This window comes from Tribolium castaneum, chromosome 2 (genome assembly GCF_031307605.1).
Source record: "Tribolium castaneum strain GA2 chromosome 2, icTriCast1.1, whole genome shotgun sequence".
NCBI classification, from domain to species: domain Eukaryota; kingdom Metazoa; phylum Arthropoda; class Insecta; order Coleoptera; family Tenebrionidae; genus Tribolium; species Tribolium castaneum.
In genome coordinates, this window is record NC_087395.1 from 24752906 (window position 1) to 24778128 (window position 25223).

Here is a 25223-nt window from a genome sequence, read left to right on the forward strand (position 1 = left end):
TTGTAACCGCAAGCACAACTAGTCACGTGACCAGTTTTTACTTTCAAAGTGGTTTCAAAATTCGAATTTATTTTTCCTGTAGAAGTGCCGCCGGGCGTTTGGTGCAGCAAAGGTGAGTAATTCCGGGTTCAGGGGTGTGGGTTGCATGTTTGGGGTGCATTTGCGCTTTATAATTTGTCCATTTTCAAATTTTGTCAAAAGTAAGGTTACGGGGGGCCGCCAAATTCAATTCAGTCAGGTAATAGTCATTTACTCATCGATAAATGTACAATTTGACAGTATCTGCTAAAATATGTAATATTTTTGCCACATACATGAGGTTCGTGAACGAAACTGGCAAAATATAAAATTTTTACAAAATTAAGGCTTACAAAATCTTCTTTAAAACATTGGGCCCCAAAACCAGCCCGAAATGTTTCATCAATTCGGTCAAACTTTTCACGACGATGTCGGTATTTAAGGACACTCCCGGACTGTGTTCCCCCTCATCCTCGATTCGCAGTTGCAGTAAATGCGTGGCTGAGGGGTTGTTTTTGCAAATTTGTCGCAACTCGGTTTGGAGTGTCTCCAAGTACGCGATGGTCTGTTGATCCACCTGCAAAAAGCGGTGAATTTTGGTACAAAAGGGGCTGCCGCACCTGTGCCTGCTTCGTTGCGCAAATTTCCATCAGTTGGGGCAACTGTACCGCAGTTTTGTTGACGATTTGCTGCTCAACGGTGCAGAGAAGCTGGTAGAGATAGTTGCGGTTCTCGTCCGTTTCCTGGTGACGCGTGGGGGGCGTGAGCGACTCGCCGTCGGGGATTCTCGGGGGCAACATGGGGGCTATCCCCAGCAGGCCGGGCTTGATTTTCGTGGCCGCGGTCGCGAGCGCGTACGAGAGCACAGCCGCGTCGTAAGCCTCCATTTTTAGCACTTTTGACGAACTGGAATGTGAAATAATCAAATAGCCCAGGTTTAAAATATACGGAATGAATCTGCTAAAAGTTTATTTTTTCGATATCTCATCTGCCAAATTCAGAGTCCATTTAAACATTGTTATTTTAAAATTATCAAAAGAAATATAAAAAAAAATTTTTTCAGGCTCGTAATTACATATTAAGTAAACCCTCATTTTTGTGTAATTATTAATTTTTGAAATACAGTAAAAATACTTCCAGCAGACTCACCTTGTTTAGGTATTTTTACTTAAAATCATTTACTGAATAGTCTTAATCCGTTTACTGACGGAAAAATTAGTATAAAAGAGTCTACTTCCGGGACTAAAACATGCCACAGGCCTCGCATGCAGGGTAAACAAAAGAAAAAAAAAACAAAAAATAAATTAATCCCGTTTATTTTTATCTGAAATAAAAATAAAACATATGTACAAATATAATTAACAAATTGGTATCTATTAGGGCTTAACTTATATGTACAGGAATAAGTTTGATTTCGTACAGTTTACGAAATTTACATTCGAATTTTAGACGAAGGCACTTTAAAAGGCAACCAAAACTAATTACAGCAATCTACACAAACATATAAAAACGCTTTGTAACCTAAATTGCCAAAAATCGGTCGTAGCACCCACCTTTGAAAAAAATGACTTTATCACATAAAATACATAGGATAGAGGATGAGGATTTTTGGCAACAGAAAAAAGGAAAGGGTGATAAAATGAATACACTATAAAATTATACAAAAACCCTTACAGGAAATAATTTATAATAATTAACATTCAAACAAAAATTTTTATCAAATTGATCTAAAATAGTTTCAGTCCAAGATGCACAATCAGTCTGAATTAGTCTTACCAACAATTCGCTACCACTGATCACTCACCCCCCGACTTCGGACGTATCTTCCGGTTTTTTGTCCCTTAAAACGATCGGTTTTCCCGGCGGTAAATTCTGAACGGATTCTTGCTGTTCGCGCATTTGTCGTTTCCTCTTTTTACTCCACAATTCATGACAGTCTTGCCACGTGGGCAATTCCGGTGCACAAATCCTAAAAACAACAATAAAACACCTCCAAAAAACTCAAATTAACTCACTGTTCCGGGTTTATGTTCTTCAACCAGGGCGATTTAAGTGCATCCTCCGCCGATATCCTCTTCTCCGGATCCAAATCCAACATTTTATCCAACAAATCCAACGCCGTTTGCGGCATAAACATGAAATCTTCGCGCAAACGCCTCCGGTGCAGTTTTTTCGGCTTCAAAGTGTGGAAAAGCGGCAGCTTGATAACCGAGGGCCAAACGGCCGGAGTCGGAGTGCCACAGACGCGCGAAATCATCTCGAGTTGCATCATTTCGGCGTTTGCCTGCAAGTGTGAAAATAACACCAAACTTTACTTTGAGGAGTTAGTTGTACCTGGAAGAGCGGTTTTTTCAGGAAAAGTTCGCCTAAAATGCAACCGCAACTCCACACGTCGATTGCAGGACCGTATCTTTCCTCCCCCAGGAGCAGCTCAGGGGGGCGGTACCATAGGGTTATCACTTTGTTCGTGTAAGGCCTCTGTCTGTCTTCGGCGTTGTAAAGGCGCGCCAGACCGAAGTCCGCCAGCTTCACCTCGCCTCTAAAGCATTAATATTTTATTGTGAAAAATTTCAAATGACCGAATGCTACACGTTTTTACGAATAAAGAAGTAGTCACCTGTTATTCATTAAAATGTTACTACACTTAATGTCCCTATGCAGAAAATTCTTCTTGTGACAGTAGTTCAGCCCATCCAGCAACTGCTTCATAATGCAGGCGTTGTTCATTTCGTTAAAATCGACCATTCCCGACTCCAGCAGCCCCATCAGATCATGGTCCATATACTCAAAGACTAAATAAAACGATCCTTTATCCTTCCTAAAGTCAACAGCGTCCTGTTTATCCGTCACGATTTCTCTCAAATTAACGATATTTTTATGATTCAATTGCCTCAAAATTTTGATTTCGCGAACTGCCGTTATGGGGAAGCCTTCTTTCTCATTTTCCAAACGGACTTTTTTCAAGGCAACTAATTCACCAGCGGTAACATCTTTCGCTTTGTATACTTGACCATAAGTCCCTTCACCTATCTGAGCAATTACTTCGAACATATCGACGCATCTTTCGCCCCAGTCTTTGCCACTGACGGCTTGGAAATTTCTCGAACCGCGCCGTTTTAAAATTTTCGGCCGTTTGAGACGTGGTTTTGGCGTTATTTTCGACTTTTCACCCACTCTGTTGTTCGTTATACGTGGGGGAGTGTTCGTGACGTCGTCGTCACCGCTCAGTTCTTCCGTCCCCGGGATAACTGAACAAAAAAATGAATTTGTTACACAAAAATTAGCCAAAATAGTTCATACCTGGCGGCATGGGCAGATTCATGATTCCCTTTTTCGGTGGCGGCGTCTTGGGCTTGACCACCACCGGCGGTGGCGGCGTCGGCGACCGACTCGGAGGCGACTCAATCATCTCCAACTCGTTCTGATTCAATCCAGGCGGCATCGGTAACTTGGTTATTTTTTGTTTCTTCCCCACTTCTTTCTTAGGCGGCGCTGGTGGTGGCGGCGGTTGTGTTTTATTCTCTAGTGGTTTTGGCGGCGCACTGTTTGGCAGCGGTGGCGTTGGTGGTTGTTCCGGTTTGTCATTTGGCAGCGGTGCCGCGTCCGGTAATGCAATTTCGTTTAATTTCACCGGATTTTGTTCCGGAATTGGAATATCGTCAATATCCATGGGAATTGGAATGGAGTTGGTTTTGTCAGCGCATGCATCAACCTCGTCACTCGATGGTTTCGTAACGGTTGCTTCGGGTTTCGCGTCTGACTCGGGTTTATCGGTTTTGTTTTCGAGCAAGTTTTCGATTTTTTTCAGTTCGAGTTCGCGTTTGTGGCGATCTTTCACCAACTCGGCGAATAGACTAGTGTCGGTGATCTTGTTCTTTAGTTGTGAGGACTTGATGGAGTGCGGGCTCGGGCTGCGGTTCTTGTCGCGGCTTCTTTAACAATACACGTGTTTACTATTTTATTAAAGTGGCAAGAAAGCGTTCAGTAATCAAAAAATCAACTGAACAAAATTTGTTCAATAAACAAAAAATTTTTATCTTTACCTTGAGGGCGTCCTTTCGCGGTCCCTCCTGGGACTCCGCGACTTATACTTCTTTAATTTGCTCCTGGTGGGCGAGGGGCTGTGGTGCCTCCTGCTCCAGCTGGAGGACCTGGAGCGCCTCCTGCTGATGGGGCTGCGACTCCTCGACAACCTCCTCTTGTCCCTCAATTTCTCCTTTTCCCTGCGATGTTTCCGATGACTGGAGCTCCTCTCCAAACGTCGTCTCGAACTGTGCGAATGATGCATACTTAGCTCTGGACTCGGATTTCTAAAAGGCGATTTCACTGAATGACTTTGGTTATAATCATCAATAACTATCGGTGAAGTGGTGTAGGATTTATGTCTTTCGTAGTCGTCTATCGAATTGTTCACCCTTGTGGGTATCAAAGGAGGAGTATGTGGTGATTCTCTCGGGGGTAGATTGTGTGGTCTCGGGGGCGGTGTTACAGCCCCGGGACTTGGGGAGCGTTCAACTTCTGGGGGTTCAGGTGATGCGATATGACTATCGTTCGATACCGGTGAACAAGCACTAGTATCGATTTTATCGATAATGGGGGCCGGATTTTTAACAGATGAAGTCTCCCAATCAGAAAGAACTTCTTTCTCGCCTTCTGGTTTTTTTGGTGGAGTTTCCTCCGAATCGGAATCGAGACTATCAAGACTTGTACTTCTCGAATGGTGTTTACTTCGTTTCTTCTTTTTCTTATTCTTCTTTTCTTTTTTGTGTTTTTTGTCTTTCTTTTTTCGCTTTTTTCGGTCTAGTGAATCATAATCGTCGGTGTAAGACGGCGAAACAGCTACTTGACGATAGTCGGACGGTGAACCGTCGGTTTTTCGTCGGTGGCGAATTTCGCTCGATCGGGACGATCTGGATGAGACTGATGGTTTGCGTTCGCGGTGTGTTACCATCAGAGGGGAAGGGGAACGGGGGATCATAGACGGGTCAAGTCTATGTCTGCGGCCTGCAAGAGAAAAATCGGTGAAATTGAAAGACTCACTAACAATCTATCCACCATTAGAGTTTGGTTTTTTAAAAAGAAACGCCGAACAAGATGGTTTTATGGCTGGCATCAGTTGGCTTGCAGAAAACAAACTTATTTATTCTAAATAAAGAAATGTACGGAAAATACTATGTAAAAAGATCTCGCAGTTGTAATTTATGGTCATAAATAACAGTGTGTTTTATAAAGACTGACCATTCGTTTAATCGACGTTATCTGCAAAATGCAATCAAATAAAAAGAATGCAAGTATCATTTTACGAATACCAGTCTATATAGGAAGAAGCACTTTTCTATTTATGAATCAGTATTTTCGCTATTTAAATAATTCCGCCGTGTTATTTATAACGATTTTTTTAATAAATCCATTTCTCACTAAAAAATGTCCTCAAAAATACCATTTTCGACATAAATTTGGAAAAAATTCCTCCAAACAATTGCGTTTATGACGTTTTAAAACTCTTAAAATAACCTGGTTTTACAAAAATCTGGCAAATTAATTGAATTGTAAGCCCAAAAACGTGGGAAAAGGGGAAATATTACGCCGTTTCCGACCAAATTTTGTAATTTTTTTATGTTTGATAAAATATTGCACAATAATTACATCATCAGTTGAAAATCGTGCTCAAATGCTCCTAAACGGCAAAAATGATATCATTTGCGACATAGTTTAACGATTTTTTTGTTTATTCTCGACAAAAGTTTGCGTAATAATTGCGTTATTGACTGAAAAACGTACTGAATTACTCATAATAGAGCAAATATCACACAAGTTTCGATCTAATTTGGTTATTTTTCATCCTATTTATAATTGCATTACTGACTTTAAAAATTCTGAAGTATTTATGAAACGAGGAAATGTAAAAAAAACACAATTCCGACCTAGTATGGTAATTTTTCGGTTTATTTTTCGTGAAAAATTCTTCTAAAATAATTGCATTTCTGGTTGAAAAACGTGCAGTTGAAATGAAAAAAATAATAATTTTTGTGCTAAATAGTCGTTTCTCAGCCTTGCTTTAGCGAAATCATGTGAAATAATTAAGTCTTTAGCATAAAATCGTGTGTAATTTCACGAATTAGGTCGAATAATACCATTTTCGATTTAATTTGGCAGAAAATCCACCAAATAATCGCGTTACAGACTAAAGGAAGAGCTAAAACCCTTTAATCAGTGATTATTGGCCCAAAAATGTGCTTAAACGTTCGAAAAATAGAATATTGCGCCGTTTCCGACAAAATTTAGTGATTTTTTCGTTTACGTTTGACAAAAATAAAGTCATTTTAGACCCAGTTTAGTAGTTTTTGGGTTTACTTTTAACGAAATTATGCCCAAAAACTGCATTACTGACGTAAAAAACGCAAAAATAACTGCATTTTCTAAGGAACTTTGTGATTTTTGGTCTATTTTTAACAAAAATTTCGCGAAAAGAACGCACGTTAGGCCCGAAAAATGCAAAAACACGATAAATAAATTAGACAACGTGGTCCTAATTAAATGACACTGACAAAAAAAACAGTTTGTCTAACTTGACATAAACATACCACAGCCACCCCTTATCCAAAAATATAATAATAAATTTTGTAACCAAAAGTTAATCCCACTTACTTGCAGTCTTTTTTGTAACTGTGACCTGTCAAAATTCGAAAAAGGGCTTCAAGAACTTAAAACATAACCACAACTAGTTTTTAAGAAAATTTGGAACCAAATCAAAAAACAAACAAAATTTGTAGCCATGGTAACGGGCTATTGCCAACTGCCTCCCCAAAACTTTGACTTGGTGATTTCCGTTTAAAAAACCCTTATTATACTGTGGTTGGGGGTATGAGATGAAGGGGTCGGGGAGTGTGTGGGGTACCTGGAGAGTGTCCAATGACGAGTTGCGACTCTCTAGCGAGGTAATACTCTTCTTCAATGCGAGTGTATCTGCGGCTGCTCCTGTGCATTATTTCGCCGTCATCACTCAGGCTGAGACTCTCTTCTCCGCTCTGGATTTCACCGGCTTCGGGCCCTGAGAGGTCCTCCGAGCTCACATCCGAGTACTCGACCAGGGGCTTGGAAGCGGCTAGAGACGTGGACGAGGCGCCGTTGGCCTCACGATGGTTTTTGCGCTTTTTCGACTTTCTCGACTTATCTTTATGTCGGCCATGTCGGTTTTTTTCCATTTTACGACCCCAACCTATGGCTCCAGCACATCATATATGGTGCTGTCGGCCCTGATCCTCTGGAAAAAGACCACATACTCAAAACTCTAGGTTATGTTGACACTGGTGGTCTGGTGACATGTCGGCGGCATGCGTGGAGGGTCCTCAGTCAGCGGCCGTTCGACACTTCATTACCCGGTTTACCCCAAACGCCGAAAATAACGGAAAAATCACCGGAAAATCGACGAAATGACAGACGTGACCTTGGGAAATGCGAACGTGATGATGGTGGTTTTGGGTGGGTCTGAGTGATACTCGCAGGAGTAAATCGGGCAAAGAAGCCACCACGTAACCAAACAGACACTCACCCTGTAGTTATCCGTCTTGCATCCGGGGGGTTACACCACAAAACACTGCACTTGCACTAAACAGACTTCAGAGGCATCCTCAGAGCTCGTTCGAGAGACGATTCAAAGGCTTGCGGATGGCTCAGTGCGAAAATATTCGGTTCGCTTTCTACTACAGATTCTTTAGATTTATTCTTTGTTATTCATTTTACTTGATGAGGCATAGGTCATGAAGTTTTTTAAGAGTTTAAATTTTCTCGAAACCGATCCTGACAACAGGACGCCATTTTCATTGCAATATGCGACGGACATGCGTCAAAATCCCCACTACCGCCCCCGAATTTCCGGAAAAAGACGATTTTTGAACCATTTTTCAACTCATCAGGCTCTGTTTTGATAACAGGGAAACCCCATACGATTTGGGCGCAAAAAAACGAAAATTAGCGGCGAAAGTGCGGTTCCTGTAGTGACTTTCACTACCAGCGCACAGATGGCCTCACTCAACCAGACCATTCAAAGTTATGGCGCATAGTTCGAATATTTTTTTTACTATTTTTCAGTAATTTATGTTACTCTTTAATTGTCATAGACTTATTCTTATAAATGAATACACTTTTATTTTATTCAGAAAAAAATACATTAACTTAGTTTTTCCTCTGGACCCAGCTTGACAAATTCCTCACTCGCCCTCCAAATCTCCTCAAACTCATCCTCGCGTCCCCCAGGTGCCCAAAATTGTAAACAATCGACGAAAAAACCCCCAGTCACGTGCTCCAATTTTTGCGAAACTGCGACGTGAACTATACTTTGAGAACCAGTCCAAGAGTCCTTGAACATTGTTTTTATTTATTTGTTTTTTTTTGATAATTATATTTTTCTTATCCACCTTTGCAAACATGAAAAATAACAATTTAACCACGATTTTCACAAAAATGTTAGTCTCATCTAGAAGGCTTAAATTAATATAAGTTGAGACTAGTCCAGGGTGGACACAGTTAGAAGTCACTGCAGCAGTTTGTAATTTTTTGGCAAAAATTCCCGACGCTACGGTGAGCGCAAATTTGGAATTATTGTAGATTTGGAGTTGGTTTCGGAAACTTTGAGGAGTGTCCAAGCCCGGGTTTAAATTTCCAACAGTCAAGTTATTGAAAAATGATAAAATTGAGCTCGTGAATATGATTCTAGCCGGGCTTGATTTTTTCAACAAGTCTGGAACACAATTTCAAGCAATAAAAAATAATTGGGGGACTTACCAATCAATAAATGCGTTAACAAAAAATGCCCAAAATAATTCACTTGCATGACGGCGTTTAAACCATCAATTGTGGCCGAACTACAACTACCAATCCCAGCATTATTTACAAGAATGTCTAATCGGGTCTCATTCCTTTTAATCTCGTTTGCAAACTCTCGGATTGATTCCAACGAACCCAAGTCCAGTTTTTTCGCAATTATGTTCGAATTATTTGTATGTTTGATTACGTCATTTTTTGATTTTTCCAAATTTGCCACATCGGCCATAATCACTCTACAGCCCCTTGAAGCCAAGTTCAGAGCAGTTTGATAGCCCACACCTAAGGGTCTTTTCTGTATTTTTTTCTCATTTTTTTTTTAAATAAAAAAATACCTGAATTAGCCCCTGTAATAATAGCCGTTTTTCCGATCAGACAAGTCGAACTTTTGGTTATTCCTCGCGTAAGGCGGGCAAAAATCGCCAGGGAAACCAAAAACAGCACAATTATTGTGACCAACATGTTGGCAAAAAATGTTTTACTATTTGAAATTAGCGTAGATAAAGTAGTGATAGATAAGGCAAAAATGACGCTTGTGGTGATAATAAAACCGTATAAACAGCATTTCCTAAAGAATGAACGCCTTAAGGACAATTTTAAAGTTTTAAGGAAAAATTCCTTTTTGTAATCATAATTTTACGCTTAAAGTTAATTTGCTTTGAGAATTTTGAGATTCCGGTATTAATTGGTTTGAAGGTGGTGTTTTTACTTGACAGAGAACATTATTTTAAGTGCTGGGGGATTTATTACATAAGTAGGAAAAAGGAAAAAGCAATCGCCTTGAATTCATTATTTTTATTACAGTACTTACAATTCAATTATGAAAGTTATAACAATAAATCGATTTATCCATTCTTAATGTAAAACACATGTAACGATCGTTGACGCAATTTACATAAACACATTGCAAGGAATGTATTTTATCGGTGTTAAATTTTTTCACTGGGCGCCAAATCGACGATTTTCTCCGTCTCCTCCCAAATTTTCCGACACCACTCCTTATCGTACGCACAGCGAGGCTTCACAAAGGGCTTGCAATCGGAGAAAAATTTCCCAGTAACATTTTCCAAATTTTTATCAACGCCCACATGGATCATAGTCTGGGAGCCCTCCCAAGGGTCCTACAAAAAAAACTAAAAAACGGTCCTTAAGAAATTTTAAGACTCACCTTTGCAAAGAATGCGTGGATAGTTTGTGATAAAAATGACAGAAAATTGTTTTTAATCACTGTGTAAGTGTTTGTGAAAATTGGAGTCGTGACTAGACCTGGATGAACCGAATTCGCTGTAACTCCGGTGTTTTTCAATTTTTCGGCCAAAATATCGGTCATTATGATGAGGCAGAGTTTAGAGTTGCCGTAAAGGCACGTTCGGGGTACTGTGCTGTCGGGACTTTTCGTTTCGTAGAGTTTTTTTACTGATAAATTGTTAGTGTAAGCGAGGAGAGAGGAGGTCGAGACGATTCTGCTCGGGGCAGAGCGTTTCAACAAGTCTGCAAAAAATACAGTGGCAATGTAACAACATGGAATGAATGACTTTTTTTATAAATAAAAGTTCTTTAATTCTTTAACAAAAATTGATTTGACTGAACTACGGAGGACTATAAGTTAGGAGACGAAATTGCAGGATTTGCGATCCCAAAAAATTAGTATGGCAGAGTAAAAATGAGGGCGCTTTGAGCGTCATACCGTCTCAGCGCCTAATCATTTTATAGTAATTTAAATCCAACCAATTCACTAATTTCTAGAAAAAAAATGCAGAAATGTTGAGCTATGTTCTATTAACAGATTGAGGAAAACAGACGACTAAAATTTTCATAAGAAAAATGAGAAAAAAATTATTTAAGATTTAAAATTTGCGCTTCGTCTCGTATTTTTCAAGACGCTGCGAATACGGTTAAAGATACAAGAAAAATGTTAGAAAGAAATTTGTAGAGAATTAAATTTCCTTTAAAAAAGTCCGCGAGACCATATCTCTACCGTCAACAGTTTAGGCCCTAAAGATGTCCAAAGACGCTGAAGAGACGCATTACCGGTGGTCAAGTAACGGAAAGTTAATTTATACCTAAACTGTAAACGATAGAAATATGGTGTCGTGGACTTTTTTATATTAAATTTAATTCTCTACATTTTTCTTCCTTACACTTTTTTTGTATCTTCAACCGTATTCCTAGCGTTTTGATAAATATGCGACTGTGCGTAAAGAATTATCAATTTGCGTTCTACCTTATATTTTTGCGAACGCTGCGAATACGGTTGAAGATACAAAAAAAGTGTAAGGAACAAAGTTGTAGAGAATTAAATTTTCTACAAAAAAGTCCGCGACACTATATTTCCATCTTCAACGGTTTAGGTATAAATTAACTCCAATACTTGACCACCGCCAAAATGAAGCAAATCCCATTTTTTCAAATTCATTGCTCTGAAAACCGATGGAAATGCGCCCTCTGTCGAGGGCGGAACGTTTTATTCGTATGTAGTTTCGTATCCTAACCTTTAGATCTCCGTAGACTGGACTAAAGCGCACGTCCATATGAAAAAAAACTTACCAATTAATAAATGTGTTAGCAAAAAATGTCCAAAATAATTGATTTGCATCACCGGGTTGTATCCATCCCCGGTCTTATCACTGGGAGAGACCCCGATCCCCGCATTATTGAACAAAATATCTAACTTATCGACCGAATTCAAAATTTCGGTGGCGAAATTCCGCACCGATTTAAACGAAGTCAGGTCGATTTTTTTCGTAATAATGTTGGGGTTGTTTGTGGCTTTGATGATTTGTTTTTTGGACTCTTCCATGTCGGCCACATCGGCCATTATCACAGTGCACCCCCTTGAGGCCAAATTGAGCACAGTCTGGTAGCCCAAACCTGACTTAATTGTTTAGCAATTTTTTTAAATTTAATAGCGACTTACCGGAGTTTGCCCCCGTCACTAGGGCCGTTTTGCCCACGAGACATGTGGGGCTCCGCGTAATCCCCAAAGTCAGGCGCGCAATGGCCCACAAAATGACCAAAACGGTCAGACACAAGAACAACATAGTGATGCGAGAGCTTTAATGCTTTAGTGGGGTTTTAAAGGAACTGTAAGGACGTCGGGATTATTTATCGCACTTCATGTTTACCTTCGATGGTTAGTTAAACAAAACGCGCGGCGTTCACTCTAACCGTCTTTTATAACTTTCTTGAAAACACTTTCACTATTACGATAACGCGGGCAATAGATGATTTGTGTTAGTTCTAGCATTTTTTTCTATTGGGAGCCTGTGTGTGGAGGGGGGATGATGAAAACCTTGACGTTTTGGGGAAAAGTAGGTTTGCACCGAGGTGACCCCAAAAAATCAAACTTGAAAATTTAAACTAGTACTGAATTTTTCCGACTTTGAAGGTTTCCAAAAATAAGAGCCGTTCACTTCGACAATAAGCTACATTTACTTCCTGTATTCGGGCCGAACAATTTCGAAATCAGTGGTGATTTTGTTGAATCAGACACATTTCAGGACTATTTTTTACATGGTCACACTGTAGATGTAATAATTCTCTTTGTCTCAATTTAAAAGTGGAATTAATCGACATTATTATTAATAAATACATGAATATTATTTAACCGTTTGCGACCTTTCTATTAAGAAATTTAAAGAAGTCTGTTTTAATTACAACATTTTTTGCTTTGATATTGTGTTTTGTAATAACTTTTTGCGTTTTTAATTGTGATAATAAAGTGACTTTCCACTTGCTATAATTTAAAACTGGGTAAAAAGAAATTTATGAAAAACTATTTTTCGAATTAATTCAATTTAATAATTACCATATGATATACCTTGCGTAATTGCGGCTTGAAATTACTGTCTGAATCATTTTTCAATTTTTTGGTACTAAGAAAAAAAATTAACATTCTCGTTAAAGTTGCCTGTGATGTTAAGATTAAGTTGGCAAGGATGTCTAATGACTAGGCAATTTTCAATGCGTTTTCAGTATTGCCAACAGAAATTCAAAGTCAAAGGCTATTTTGATTAGCATTTAATTAGTACTTATGTTAATTAAGATTATTGATTGTTCAATTTCTCTAAATAAAAATTCGTGTTTTTGATTATCAGTATTAATTACAGGTATTGACACATGGAGTCATGAATCATTAATGTGTTCGCATGTACAGTGCGTCATAAATATAAAGTCGTATTACTCGGATCAGTGTTCGATTTTAGGCTTAGAATGTGAGCAGATCTAGATAAACTATTGAGTGGTGGATCAAACTGTTCACATTCTAAGCTCTATGTTGCGGTCTTTACTCTGAGATAACACGACTTTATATTTTTGACTCACTGTACAACGTGCAATAATTTTATCCTTGAATAAAATATCTATTTTTTTTCTATTTTGGATTAAAATTTCTTTATTCACGAGTATCATATGATATTTTTTCTAATTCCTGTTAATAAAATGGTCATTTTTTGTATACAGGGTGCTATTTTTAGAATTTTTGATCAGCCTTTATATCTATTCTTTTAATAATATAATTTAATTTGTTAAATGAATTTTTTATTATTAGTAATTGGAAAAAATTATTTACAACAGAGAATTTTCTGCATTACTTTTGGTTCACTCCGTATATAAATTCCAGTATAAAATAAAAAAATAATTATTATAATTTCAATTAATTAACATGTGCAATCACTAATCATAAAATACAATTATTTTAAATAAGAAATATTATTCTTAATTAATTAACTATGCGTTCGATAAAATTTTAATCAGATTTTTTATTACTGCCTGATAGTTACGTTTATTTTTTTATTTTAAAATCTTAAAACCACGTACATCATAATATTCATAATTAAAGAGTTACTTCGTATATTATCGCGATTCCAATTATCATTAATTATTGATTAAAACGTAAAGTCATGAATATGACCTTAATGGAAAACAGCTCTAATTAAAGTTCTACGGTTGATTTTCTCTCAATTTGACCGCAAGACCCGGTATTTACAAAACGGTGTAAAAACACGAAAACAATCAATTTTGGTCTAGTTCTGATTTCCTTTATTTAATTAGTTGTAACAAATTAACTGTATTACAAAATCGTTAACACAATTTATCGGTGGCTTTTTTGGCACAAAAATCAAAGCCTCTCTTCGGGCGCCAACTTTACGAGTCTCTCCGTTTCGCCCCAAATTTTCCTGCAAAACTCGCCATCCTGAGCCTGCAAAGGCTTAAAAACGGGCACACAATTCCAGAAATACCGCCCGCTCACGCCTTCCAGTTTTTTTGAAACCGCGCAATGCACAATGACTTGCGAACCCTCCCAAGCGTCCTAAAAAACACTTTCCGCAACGGGGCGTAAAAATCGCTACTCACTTTGGCCACAAATCGCAAATACAAATCTGTGATGAGCTGTAAAGGTTTGAGCTGCGTTTGCACAGTGAAAAATTGTGCCAAAAGCGTGGTGTTGACAATCCCCGGGTTGATCGAGTTTGAAGTAACGCCGGTTCCTTTCAATTTCGCGGCAAAAATGTCGGAAGCGATCATTTGAGCCAGTTTCGAGTTGCAGTAAATTTTCGCAGCGGAGGCAAACCCGTTGTCTGCGTCATAGTTGAGGTTTGTGAGGGTCAAGTTGTGGAAAAACGACATGAAAGAGCTGGTGAAAACTATACGACTTGGTGCCGATTTCTTCAGTAAATCTCGATTAAAAAAATTATTTCATAACAATCGGTAAATTTTAATTTAAATACCAATCAATAAATGCGTCAACAAGAAGTGGCCGAAATAATTGATTTGCATAACCGGGTGTAGACCATCTCCGGTTCTGTTTGATTTGGAGGAGCTTATTCCGGCGTTGTTTATCAAAATATCTAATCTTGGCTCGCTTTTTGCGATGTCGGAGGCGAATTCTCGCACTGATTGAAGTGAACCCAAGTCGATTTTTTTCGCAATAATGTTGCTGTTGCTTGTGAATTTGATCACGTTATTTCGTGATTGTGTCAGGTCGCTAACATCGGCCATAATCACTCTGCAGCCCCTCGAAGCCAGGTTGAGAGCAGTCTGGTAGCCTATGCCTGTTTTGGGATTTTTATTAGCCAGGTCGCAAACCGACTCACCTGAGTTCGCCCCTGTAACAATTGCGGTTTTGCCCACGAGGCATGTCGCACTTTTTGTCCTTGCAATTGTCAGTCGGTGTAGCGCGAAATAAACGAAAAAAAGCGCACAAAGAAGCGCCAACATTGTGGCTCAGTAAACAGACACTCAACCTTCACACAAGTGTGGTTCAAAGTTCAGTCTGCGGTCCGCCACTGGGTCGATAAATAAACAGGCGTAACAACACAAGACTAGTTTTATTGATAAATGTAATTACAAAATATGAGAAAAATATATCGAAACATATCTTTGAGATCTAACCGACTTTCGCAAAGCGGCCAACAGAAAAGTGGGTTAAAGCAGTTTCTTATACTGACATCTACAAAAATACACAGATCTTTCTCTCTAGATACAATGACCAGTAGCAGTCAAAATCGAAGGCTACTGAGCAGTTCCGTGCGAAACTTCTTGAGCCCCATCTGCGATCTTGAAATTCGAGGAGACCAATGGCCCTAATTCACCGCTTTTTTTTAAAACAAGTTAAGGAATGAAAAATAATTTGTTGATACTGTTTAAAGCACGTACGAGCAATAGCGAGTGAGATGCCCATGATTACTTTTCGTTTAAACGGCGATTTTCTTGGCACTGTTGTACGAAACAAAGCCGGCGAAGTCTCAAATCTGGCGAAATCGCAGATGGGGTTCAAAGTGTCGTTTTGGCATGGAATTCCCTACTGCTACCGAACTGAAAGAGTGCATCCAGCAATCACACATAGTCGATGAAGCACACGAATATTCGTCAAATAAAAGCCACATTTATTTGGAAAATACAAAATTAGCTTTTTTTTACAAATAAATGTACATCAGGCAACCGGTTGAAAGTCGACCCGTCATATTTGTCGCCAGCAGTAGTAAAACAATGGAGACCATTTTTTACCCTGTAGTAGCCAATTGCGATTGTTTCAAGCATGATTGGTGAAACTACCAGTGAGACAATTTATGAATGGGGGCTTTAGCAAGAATAACATCAAACACTTACTTGTACTGCTTAGAGGAATATTCATACCCTGCGTAGTCGTCTGTTCAACTATTATATTTTAATGGATGGATTACACTTTTGAGCAATAAACTCGTCGAATCAAATCACCGAAAACCGAAATAAAACACTTGCAGAAAAAATAACAATTATTAACACACAGAAACGAAAAAAAAAACAATAAATAATTATGTACACACAACAAAATCCAACGAAATCAGTCTAAGAACTCTTGATCTCAGTGACTTATAATTACAGAATTCCTTTAGCGGCAATGTACATATATAAGTATAATATATACACCTATTGTCACACAAATTTGACGGCACTTATACATGCTTCATAACCAATTGCACAATTCAAACATTTAAATTACACATCCTAAATACGTGAAATAAATTAATGAGAAACTATGAAGAAACGAAAAGATAATGGTCCCGTATTTACCGCAACATAACCAACCGAACCAACTTATTGAAATGTCACGATAAACTTCGCCCCTTTTGAAAGCTAGCTAATTTTCGCCCTTTTCGAAAGATGGTCAGAGGGACTCACACAACTCAACTTTGCGCTCACACCTCCATTGCAAACCCCGTCGTTGCCATAAATCGACAAACTGTTTTGCATTATGTCCTGTTTCTGCAACCAAATCATAGCACTCGGCTCGCTCGTCCCTCCATACTTACGATTCCCTCCAGGATAACAGCAATAGGAACCACACCCGTAGCTTCGGCGACCTGGTGCTCAATCAGATAAAACATGTACTCGTCGTACAGCAGGCGGATCAGGTGGAACGACCCGAAACTCGCAGCCGACCGCAGAGTCAAGTCCCGAATGACCATCGAGCTGCAATCCAACTTATTTATTTCATAAACTAATTTTGAGCCGCCCACCTGTAGAAGCTCCACTTGAGGAGGAACTGCCTCGCCGCCTTCGAGAAGCTCGGCTTGCCCTCGTAGGGCTTGAGCGCGCTCTTAACGACGTTCTTTAGCCATGAGGCCCACTGTTCGAGCGAGTTTTGCTGCTGCAAAGTGAGCTTGAAATCGTTTTCGAAGCGAGCCACGATCTCGTTGTCGCACTGACAGACCCAGGAGGCTTGCTCACGCACGCTGTGAAAGTCAACGCGGTTCAAATCGGTCAACATTTGGGCGATTTGAGTGCTGTTGTGGAGTACGGCACGAGCGGCTTGGGCTAAGTGGTTGAGGGATGTGTAGCGGCGAAGGCTCGAACTGAAGGCCGAAACGGCCGAGAGTTTCACCGTTAACATGCCGGGAGGCGCCCCTGCCATCGCGCTCGTCAGCCAGTTTTCCAAATCTGTGGGAGAAAAAGTGATGTGTTCATGCGTTGCCCTATTTTTTGTTACTTACTTTTGGCGAAATTCCTAATCGACTGGGTCAGGGTGGCCGGTATGGGCTTAAGTACGTCAGGTACCAAAACTTGGATCAAATTCTGATAAAACACCAGATCGACCTGTTTCATAAACTGTTGGACAGCCTCCATCGAACACAAACAGAACAACTTCGATTTCGAGAGATACTTTTCTTCTTCGCATTCGTCGCCGTTATTGTTATATTGTGATCTCCAGAATTCCCTCCAGAGCGACTCTATTGTGGTAAATTCTAAACTTAATATAGCATCTAAGAAGGCTTCTAAATGTTCCCTATATATGGATCTGAAAAATTCGCTTTATAACAATCGGCCCGAACTTTTCTCTTCCATTTTTTACTTCAAAGTATCGACGTCTTCATACCCACACTCGTCGGGTAGCGACTCAGCCGTGAAGTGTATGTCGGGAAAAGCCGGGATCGCGTTACTTCCATCCCCTAGATAAGTCACATGTTGCGACAAAACACTGACCGAAATCGACGCATCCGACGAATCAGAATTTCTCTTAAACGGTCTAACCGTTCCTTGGGCTTTTCCCGACGCGTTCGATGTATTCAGTACGACTCTGTTCCCCGATTCGTCCATATTCATCAATGAAGAACCGGGTTTTACCCGAATTCCGTAGTAATGATACTTGGAGTTGCCTCTAGTTCCGAGTCTTCGCGTTCTCAACCCGAGAAACACCGATCTGATTAATTTACCGAACGAGGCCGCGTTTACCGGCTCTAATTTATTCTCGGCACAGTGGCGCAAATAATGAGCATAGAGCGTAGACCGCGGCAGGGACACACCTTCGGCCGTTTCGTAATTCTCCAACAACCATTGCACCTAATAATTAAAAATTGACAAACTCGCAACTACGGACCTAAAGACTAGGATACGACACGACATACAATAAAAAATATGGGCAGATTGAAAACACTGCCAAGGTACAAAAAAAAATGTTGAAGATAGGTAAGGTGTCGCGAAATTTTATTCCCCACAAATTTGTTCCTTACACATATTTTTTTCGACCTAATCTGCCAACTTTTGAACTAATTCAGGCAAAATATTTGCATTTTAGGCTAATTCAAGTAATTATTCTAGGAACATAAGAGTGTAACATTCTCATGTTACATGTTTTTAACCAATAATTGACCTTATCTTAGAAAATCCACAGGAAACGTTTTTTGAATTTTGTAGGAAAACCAGGAAGCAAAGAGAGAATATGAGCAGCTCTGAATTTATAAGAAAAAAATATCTATCCAAATGAATACAATGATTAGAAGTTTTATTATTTAAATTTTTATTTGATGGTATAGAAATATTTGAATGCAATATTAAACAGTATACGATACTTTAGTTTCCTCTGTAGGGAAAAGTAAGAGGTTTAAATTAAAAACTTATTTTTGTTTCAAAACAATGCCATTACTGTAAAAATGTAAAGAACAATAAATAAAATAAAATAAAAAATAAAGAAGTTGTAGAGACCTACAAAAACTCCCCGACACTAAATTTCTCTTAACGACTTAGATTTCAATGAATTTTCCAATATTTGACCACCGGTAAAAATGAAACGCATTCGTCGTTTGAGCGCTAATTTTTTTCTGGTGGAAATTTTAATGCAAAGCTCAGAATTTCTGGATTTTTCCAAGCCATTAGTGAACTCGGAGGCGGTCTAAAACGCTCAAAGCGCTCTTATTTTTATTTTGTATCTCGTTTCGTCTCCTAGTGTAGTATTTGCCCAGGAGCACGCTACTCAAATGTTTTTGAGGTGCCTGCTCCCCTTAATTACGGAAAAAAGCTAGAAAAAAGTACCAAGACACCCCAAACTACGACTTACAGTAGCCGGAGACACCCTCGTGGCGTGTCCCAACGCCGACCCGACCTCCTCATTGCTCACTGGATTGCTTTGAGTTGCATGCACGGTGGCTGTAGCTACATAGCTCGGTTCCTACACCCCGGTTAGTAAAGAAAAAAAGAAATAAAAGCACAGAGTTAATAGAAACAGAAGGGAACTGTCACAAGTGGGAATCTTACAGCATTTGTTGTTTGTGGGGAGTTTCGTGTCGATGCGATCAAAGTGTCGGGATCGACGGCCTGTTGCACCACGTAGTGGCCACTTGTGGTGCTGTAACCCACGGTGCCTGCCGTGGCAGAGGAGCCGGTGTTGGTGGCGGCGTAATACTGCCCCTGACCGGCGGAATACAAAGTTGTTGATTCGCCCACAGTGTACACCGGATACGCCCTATAAAATGATTTTTTTCTCGGAAATTTTGCCTATTTCGCTTACATTTGTGCCTGTCCGCTGTTCGTTTGGGACGCGTAGATCTCGGGTTCCACATACTGTATGTGATAGCTTTGATGCGATGCCACCGTGTCACCGTCGGCAACTGCAAAACCACAATCTCGTTAAAATTTGAGCTTGCGTTTCTGGCGTTCAACAACCGTAGCATGGCCTATGACAGAACATCTCTTCGGCCGTTCGGCTCACAACTGCCAAAGATCGCCGCCGAAAACTCTCGATAATAATGCATTCACTCGCGTGGAAATAACAGGATGTATCATCCCCTATACCTGTCCCCGTATGATCGACATGATCAAATAAGACTCGGATAATCCGCGACGTACAGGTGACGCGTGGCCGACACGTGTACACGCGTGTATAAGGGAAAGGTAATCTTCCCCAGGTGGAAAGCAACCCCAAATAATGTGCGAAGAACGGGACGAGGCATGCATTATAGTAAGACCGTCGAAAAATAATAGAACGAAGCTATTCTTTCTAGACGATCGGTAGTAGAAAAGTGTGCGCTTACCTACTGCAGGCTGAACTGGTGTTAAAGAAGCGTATGATCTAGCCGCAGCTTCTGGTTGCGTTAAAATATTACGTACAAGTTAATATAAATAATTGATAAGGGATGGTGGATGGTACATGCGGGTTTCATGCCAAAAAAACTATTTGACGTCAAAAATAATTACTTTGGGGCACCTGCCCCCCTAACAACTAATCCTTTACTTATCATCAATGAGGTAATTGATGTACACCCCACTTTATTAGCTGGTACACAGATCAGTCAAAGTAGATTTAGTTTAGGGTTGAGACCCTAATAAAAGTTACAGTTCTTATTTTAATTAAGTGGCCGTTGAAACGCGAAACTATCAGCATGGGTGAATCCATAGAAAATTGTATGGGAATAGCAGGTGCCCGTCGTTTATTAAAAAAAGAACACCCTTCCATTTGTGTTACAAAAAATTTAATTTTAAAGAAAGTCACAAAAAATCAGTATGTTTAAAAATTACAATACGCAAATAAAAACGCATCCAAGAATGTTTGAAATCTGTCACACATTCAATAACCAAAATTTATAAATCTGAAGGAGCATTTTATGAACTTATTCGGTCACAGAACCTCTTTTTATTACATATCATGATAAAAATTAATTACACTACGAAATAAAAAAATACAATCTACCTACTATTTTATTTAACAGTATTTTACTGTTGTTTTTTCGGTAATAAATTCTTTCATTAATTTAACATCCTTAGAAACAAATTCTTCCACTTTTTACGTTCATTTCTAAGTAAAAACTAACGAATAAAAAAAACTTGTTAGAAGACAAATATTGCTTACACATATTTCCATCTAAATACAGCTAGAATGGTCTTTTTTCCTCACTTTTATTCGTGCCTCCTAAATTTAATCGGCCAACAATTAGTAATTTTTATAAATCATTTTAATTTTAGGGTGCAACTGCTTACTACTTATGAGCTTCCTGAAAAGTTGCAAAGATGTACGTTTTGCGAGCCGACGGATGCTCCAATTATATAATAAAATAACCAAAATACTGTAAAAATCTTTGAATAATCGCTCTCAGATTATAGCTAGACGTAAACCTGCTATTATAGTCCCGAAAACAAAACGTTAGTCTTTGTAATTTCTTGATACAAAAAGCGCTAAGAAATATTCTCCGGAATAAAACTGGCTAAATCTAATCCAATATTTTTCATTAGCTTCAATAGTGTTGAAAAATTTTAATAAGTATGAATTAATTTCACCATACAAGATTATGAAAACTTCCCAATTTTCAAAGTTTTCCTCTTCATAAGCAAAAAACGTAATTTTTTTGTAATACAATACGAATAAAGTGCCAATTTAGTTCCACATATTAACATTATTTACGATTCAAAGAACAACTATTCCAGTATAAGGATCAAAATGTTTTGTCAAATCTTAATCGTTTGTTGGCCTGACTCAGAAAACCAAATGCACTTGTTATCGTCCACTAATCAGCAATAAGAGTTCAGTGCACTTGTAGTAGTTTATAAATAACAAAAAGGCTGTGTTTACGTTATTAAATAATTCAAATACGAATCGATTTCTTTATTCCTCTAGAACTAAGCTTAAAATTGTTACGGTTATACAACCCGTCATTCAAAAAAAAAAACATCATGGTTAGGCAACCAATTAAACATCGCACAAAAAAGCAACAACAAAAAAATAGTCAAAAATTGTATAATTATTTGTTGATATTGTTACGGGTCAGTTTAATGAAATACTTGCCTGTGACTGTGATAAAATGCGGCGAGCTTTGTGTAATATTATCCGTATCGTGTGTATCCCCCTGTTGCTCAGCAGTGGCTGTGCTCTCGTTGCTTGATTCTGCCGCCTGCTCCAGTGCTGAGACGTCGATGACCGGCACTCCGTTGACGATAGCCCCTCCGGTGCCCGACTAGCAAAACACCAACATAAATGCCCGCCCTCAGCCCCCAACAACACAAATCGCGCGCAAAAACCCTCACAACTGATTTTCCCCACAACCACCCCCTCAAAAAAAATCACTTTTCCTTTTAGTCAAAATGAAAACTAAGACGAAATCGATAGCCAAGAGCCCCACTGAGATCAATACACACACAATGTGCAAAAGTCGCAATTACCTGGTGCAAACTAGCAGGCAGTACGATTAGCTGGGTAGCCGGAGTCTGTGCCGGGGGTGAAGTGGCTGGCGTTGGAGTGGGAGGGCTGCTGCTGCCTCCTGCTGCAAATCGAGCTGTAGTTGCCATGGCTGCGTTTCCAAGGCTACTCCTGATGCTCTCTCTGCAACAACCAATCCAGGCTGAAGGCAAGTATTGAGGAATGCTTCGACGTTCGAATGAATGTGCAGATATTAATACGCTACAAGCGGGCATTAGGCTTTGTTTTAAGCAGGGGGGGCCAGGTGTGTGCATAATTAGCATCCACCTGGCCCTAGATAATTGGGCAGGTGAGTCATGCAGGTGGGGGCGATTTTTCCAGGGGTGGCACGAGCTGGCACCAGAGAGGCGATTCTTGGGGCCCATCGCTATAGCGACCCACCATGGTAACAAATCTGGAGGGTGAGATCACTTTCCCTGTGCCACTTTGTGATCAATGTGGACCTGTCCCCTGATAAAACGATTTGTCGCTCTGATAACTCACCTCTCCTGGCTTTGCTTAGACTAAAACATAAGAATGTTGAGATTGCGATACGCAATCATCTTCGGATCACCTGCTAAGTTAATTGGGGTTGGGGGGCCCTAATTACGCCCTTTGAGTCGACGAAACTAATTTAAAGTTATTAATGGGAGCGGCGGCGGCGGGCGGGGGCGGCGTCCGGGGGCACGTGCCGCTAAATCGCCAACAAACACAAAAACACACACCGATTGCGGATTTACCTAATGTTGTTATGTTGTTGTATCGGTTGCTAAGGCAGTCTCCAAGGATACGAAAATGAGATTCCTCCGATTTGACAGCTGGCGGGTTGCCGAAACGGGCCAAGGGGGCTCACCACCCAAGGGGGACCCCTAAACGCACTCCGATCATCGCCTCAAGGCCCGATTATTATTAAAACAGACCGACTTTATATTATTGATTATTTAACGCAACGAGGCCTCCATGGCCGGTAATGCAGGAAACTGCGATTTTACAAGACGAGCTAGCGCGGCGGCTTCAAGCGCAATTCAATCAATAACCAACACGAAAAAGAACAAAACTTTACAAACAAAACGACGCTATTTCACGATATGCACCGATTTATACAACATTTTCAACAACACCCCGTACAACACACTGTGACGTCATCGCGATGGAATCGCCAAATACCGACCTGAAAACTTACCTTACGACGCGCTTTTCGCTATCTTTCACGATCGCCGCCAAACTACACCTTATCACAACAATGATAAGCGCGATTTTAATTAATAAGCGATTTCACAACTATTCCCCACGACAAGCTTTTGTTATTTGTCGGCATGGCGACGAATAAATAGGGGTTGCTAGGCAACGGTTAAAAACAAATGACAATAACGCTAGATAAAATGGCCTCTTTTGGCTATAGACCATCTTTAACATTTCTCCAAAAATTGGAATTAATTAAGATAATGTTTTAGCCACCCCATAAAAATTCTTTTGGCGGTACCATATTTTTTTAGAAAATGTGATTTTTATATAATTTAGCCATTTGCAATATACAGGTGAAAAATGTACAATTTTTTTATCTTCTTAAATGCATATTGCATACACATTGCATACCTAGGAGTTTGATAAATAAATTTTTCTAATAATAATTGAACTCGTTATTTTGACCTTTTCCCGGCGCATCCACCAAAAGTTGCTTAGCATTTTCCGAACTTCGCCACATTGTCAATGTCACTGCTATGTCCATTTGACCTGATATGAGTGTATTGGTGCGGTTTCCCGAAAATTTACATGAGAAAAGCCCTAACTAGAAAATTTTCCGGGTCAAAGCTTGGGTACTGGCGCCCCAGCGCGAAATTTGCGAACCTTGTGCAATGAAAATATTTTTCAGACGCGTTTTCCATCGTCAGAAATCCGGTGATGTTTCGAAAGAAGGCCAGATGAGTCCTGACTCTTTTAAAGAAATCGAGTCTTTAAAGGAGGAAATCGATAGTTTGAAAACTGCACTAAATACACTCAAAATTGACTTGGAAAATAGGGACGGCAAGCTGGGGAAACTAGCAAGGGAAAAGGAAAAACTGTCGCTGAGTCTCGCTAAAATGAAACGCTCGAACGACAACCTCGCGCGCCAGCTCGAAGACGAGCGAGATTTCTACTACAAGGAGAAGGAAACCTACTGCCACGAAATGAACGAGTTCAAAAAGCTCAAAAAGGCGCTAAGTAACTCGACCCTGGGCGAGCCACCCGACCACAAAGAAGTGGAAAAGCTGCGAAAGACGCTCGAGCAAACGCTCCAAACCAACTATAATCTAAGTGTTAAATTCCTACGCATGAAGGAGACCAAAAACCAGCTCGCGATCTTGCTCCAGAAAGCGGAAGACAACCACCGACGGGTACTAGCTCCCAGTTAATTCCTCTTGATTAAACATTGCCACAGGTAGTCAGCGACCTTAAAACCAAAATCGAGACCCTCACCGCCGAACTGAAACAAATCCTCGACATGAAATTCGCAGCCCCGTTGTCCCCAAGCAACAAAAAGTACCTACAAGTCAGTCGAACTAGCCCATTTTTGAGCGAGCTAACCCGTCATTTGCAGCTCGTGAACCAGAACAGCTCGCTGGTTTACGAAAACTTGCACCTGCAGATGCAGGTCGATCATTTGAGCGTGAAACGGCGGCATAAAAGCGAGGGCACGATCGTGAAAATTTACGAAAGGGAGAAGCGCTCCGATATTCCAACTGTGACAATTTTAAACGAGAAGGAAATCGGTCTGAGGTCCGAACGCAAGATCCAGCTCCCGGTCATCAACGACTCCAAACTTGAGGTCTTCCAAGTCTCGGACTTGGACAGTGCGGAGTCGGTGAAAGTCAAGAAGCGGAGCCGCTCAGCACCGAGAGTCATCCAAAGTGTTAATAAATAGTACAAAGAGCGTGGCATTTTGAATTTCCCCTCCACTTTTGTCCCGACTGGCAACCCA

General features: G+C 40.0%; 6 protein-coding genes across 19 annotated transcripts; 1 reads left to right on the plus strand and 5 right to left on the minus strand.

Moving 5' to 3' along the window:
* The first annotated feature begins 30 nt into the window (after positions 1-30).
* Positions 31-25175, plus strand: LOC103314330 (coiled-coil domain-containing protein 39). The gene is made up of 4 exons (XM_015983612.2): positions 31-112; positions 24138-24639; positions 24684-24794; positions 24843-25175. Exons 2-4 carry the CDS (start codon positions 24187-24189, stop codon positions 25164-25166), a joined length of 888 nt encoding a protein of 295 aa, XP_015839098.1. The 5' UTR covers positions 31-112; positions 24138-24186; the 3' UTR covers positions 25167-25175.
* Positions 235-7882, minus strand: Cdk12 (Cyclin-dependent kinase 12). 3 transcript variants are annotated; one of them, XM_008200102.3, is made up of 10 exons: positions 7571-7882; positions 6917-7282; positions 4062-5022; positions 3319-3947; positions 2636-3266; positions 2353-2557; positions 2034-2302; positions 1823-1987; positions 639-924; positions 235-595 (listed from the first exon to the last, which is right to left on the minus strand). In XM_008200102.3, exons 2-10 carry the CDS (start codon positions 7221-7223, stop codon positions 368-370), a joined length of 3681 nt encoding a protein of 1226 aa, XP_008198324.2. In that variant the 5' UTR covers positions 7224-7282; positions 7571-7882; the 3' UTR covers positions 235-367. The 3 variants fall into 3 exon arrangements, with proteins under 3 accessions (XP_008198324.2, XP_015839094.1, XP_015839095.1); XM_015983608.2 differs by having other exon boundaries at positions 3319-3950; XM_015983609.2 differs by lacking the exon at positions 6917-7282 and having other exon boundaries at positions 3319-3950.
* On the minus strand, positions 8161-9335 carry LOC664039 (retinol dehydrogenase 12). 2 transcript variants are annotated; one of them, XM_970060.3, is made up of 4 exons: positions 9177-9335; positions 8803-9123; positions 8436-8758; positions 8161-8377 (listed from the first exon to the last, which is right to left on the minus strand). In XM_970060.3, the coding sequence occupies exons 1-4, from the start codon at positions 9301-9303 to the stop codon at positions 8189-8191; spliced, it is 960 nt and encodes a 319-aa protein (XP_975153.1). In that variant the 5' UTR covers positions 9304-9335; the 3' UTR covers positions 8161-8188. The 2 variants fall into 2 exon arrangements, with proteins under 2 accessions (XP_975153.1, XP_064210886.1); XM_064354816.1 differs by having other exon boundaries at positions 8803-9131; positions 9177-9293.
* On the minus strand, positions 9622-12064 carry LOC664051 (retinol dehydrogenase 12). Its single transcript, XM_970070.4, has 4 exons — positions 11759-12064; positions 11389-11712; positions 10010-10332; positions 9622-9962 (listed from the first exon to the last, which is right to left on the minus strand). The coding sequence occupies exons 1-4, from the start codon at positions 11880-11882 to the stop codon at positions 9771-9773; spliced, it is 963 nt and encodes a 320-aa protein (XP_975163.1). The 5' UTR covers positions 11883-12064; the 3' UTR covers positions 9622-9770.
* Positions 13859-15210, minus strand: LOC664061 (retinol dehydrogenase 12). 2 transcript variants are annotated; one of them, XM_008200101.3, is made up of 4 exons: positions 14937-15210; positions 14571-14888; positions 14197-14519; positions 13859-14152 (listed from the first exon to the last, which is right to left on the minus strand). In XM_008200101.3, exons 1-4 carry the CDS (start codon positions 15058-15060, stop codon positions 13961-13963), a joined length of 957 nt encoding a protein of 318 aa, XP_008198323.1. In that variant the 5' UTR covers positions 15061-15210; the 3' UTR covers positions 13859-13960. The 2 variants fall into 2 exon arrangements, with proteins under 2 accessions (XP_008198323.1, XP_975173.1); XM_970080.4 differs by having other exon boundaries at positions 14571-14894.
* On the minus strand, positions 16085-23621 carry Rfx. Of its 10 annotated transcripts, none has more exons than XM_015983611.2 (13): positions 22843-22998; positions 22769-22788; positions 22249-22408; positions 21875-22043; positions 20130-20180; positions 19607-19706; positions 19354-19561; positions 19157-19267; positions 17675-18162; positions 17316-17620; positions 16842-17262; positions 16635-16794; positions 16085-16587 (listed from the first exon to the last, which is right to left on the minus strand). In XM_015983611.2, the coding sequence occupies exons 3-13, from the start codon at positions 22372-22374 to the stop codon at positions 16459-16461; spliced, it is 2268 nt and encodes a 755-aa protein (XP_015839097.1). In that variant the 5' UTR covers positions 22375-22408; positions 22769-22788; positions 22843-22998; the 3' UTR covers positions 16085-16458. The 10 variants fall into 10 exon arrangements, with proteins under 10 accessions (XP_015839097.1, XP_064210876.1, XP_064210877.1 ...); XM_064354806.1 differs by having other exon boundaries at positions 22839-22998; XM_064354807.1 differs by lacking the exons at positions 22769-22788; positions 22843-22998 and adding an exon at positions 23448-23621.
* Positions 25176-25223: the final 48 nt, after the last annotated feature.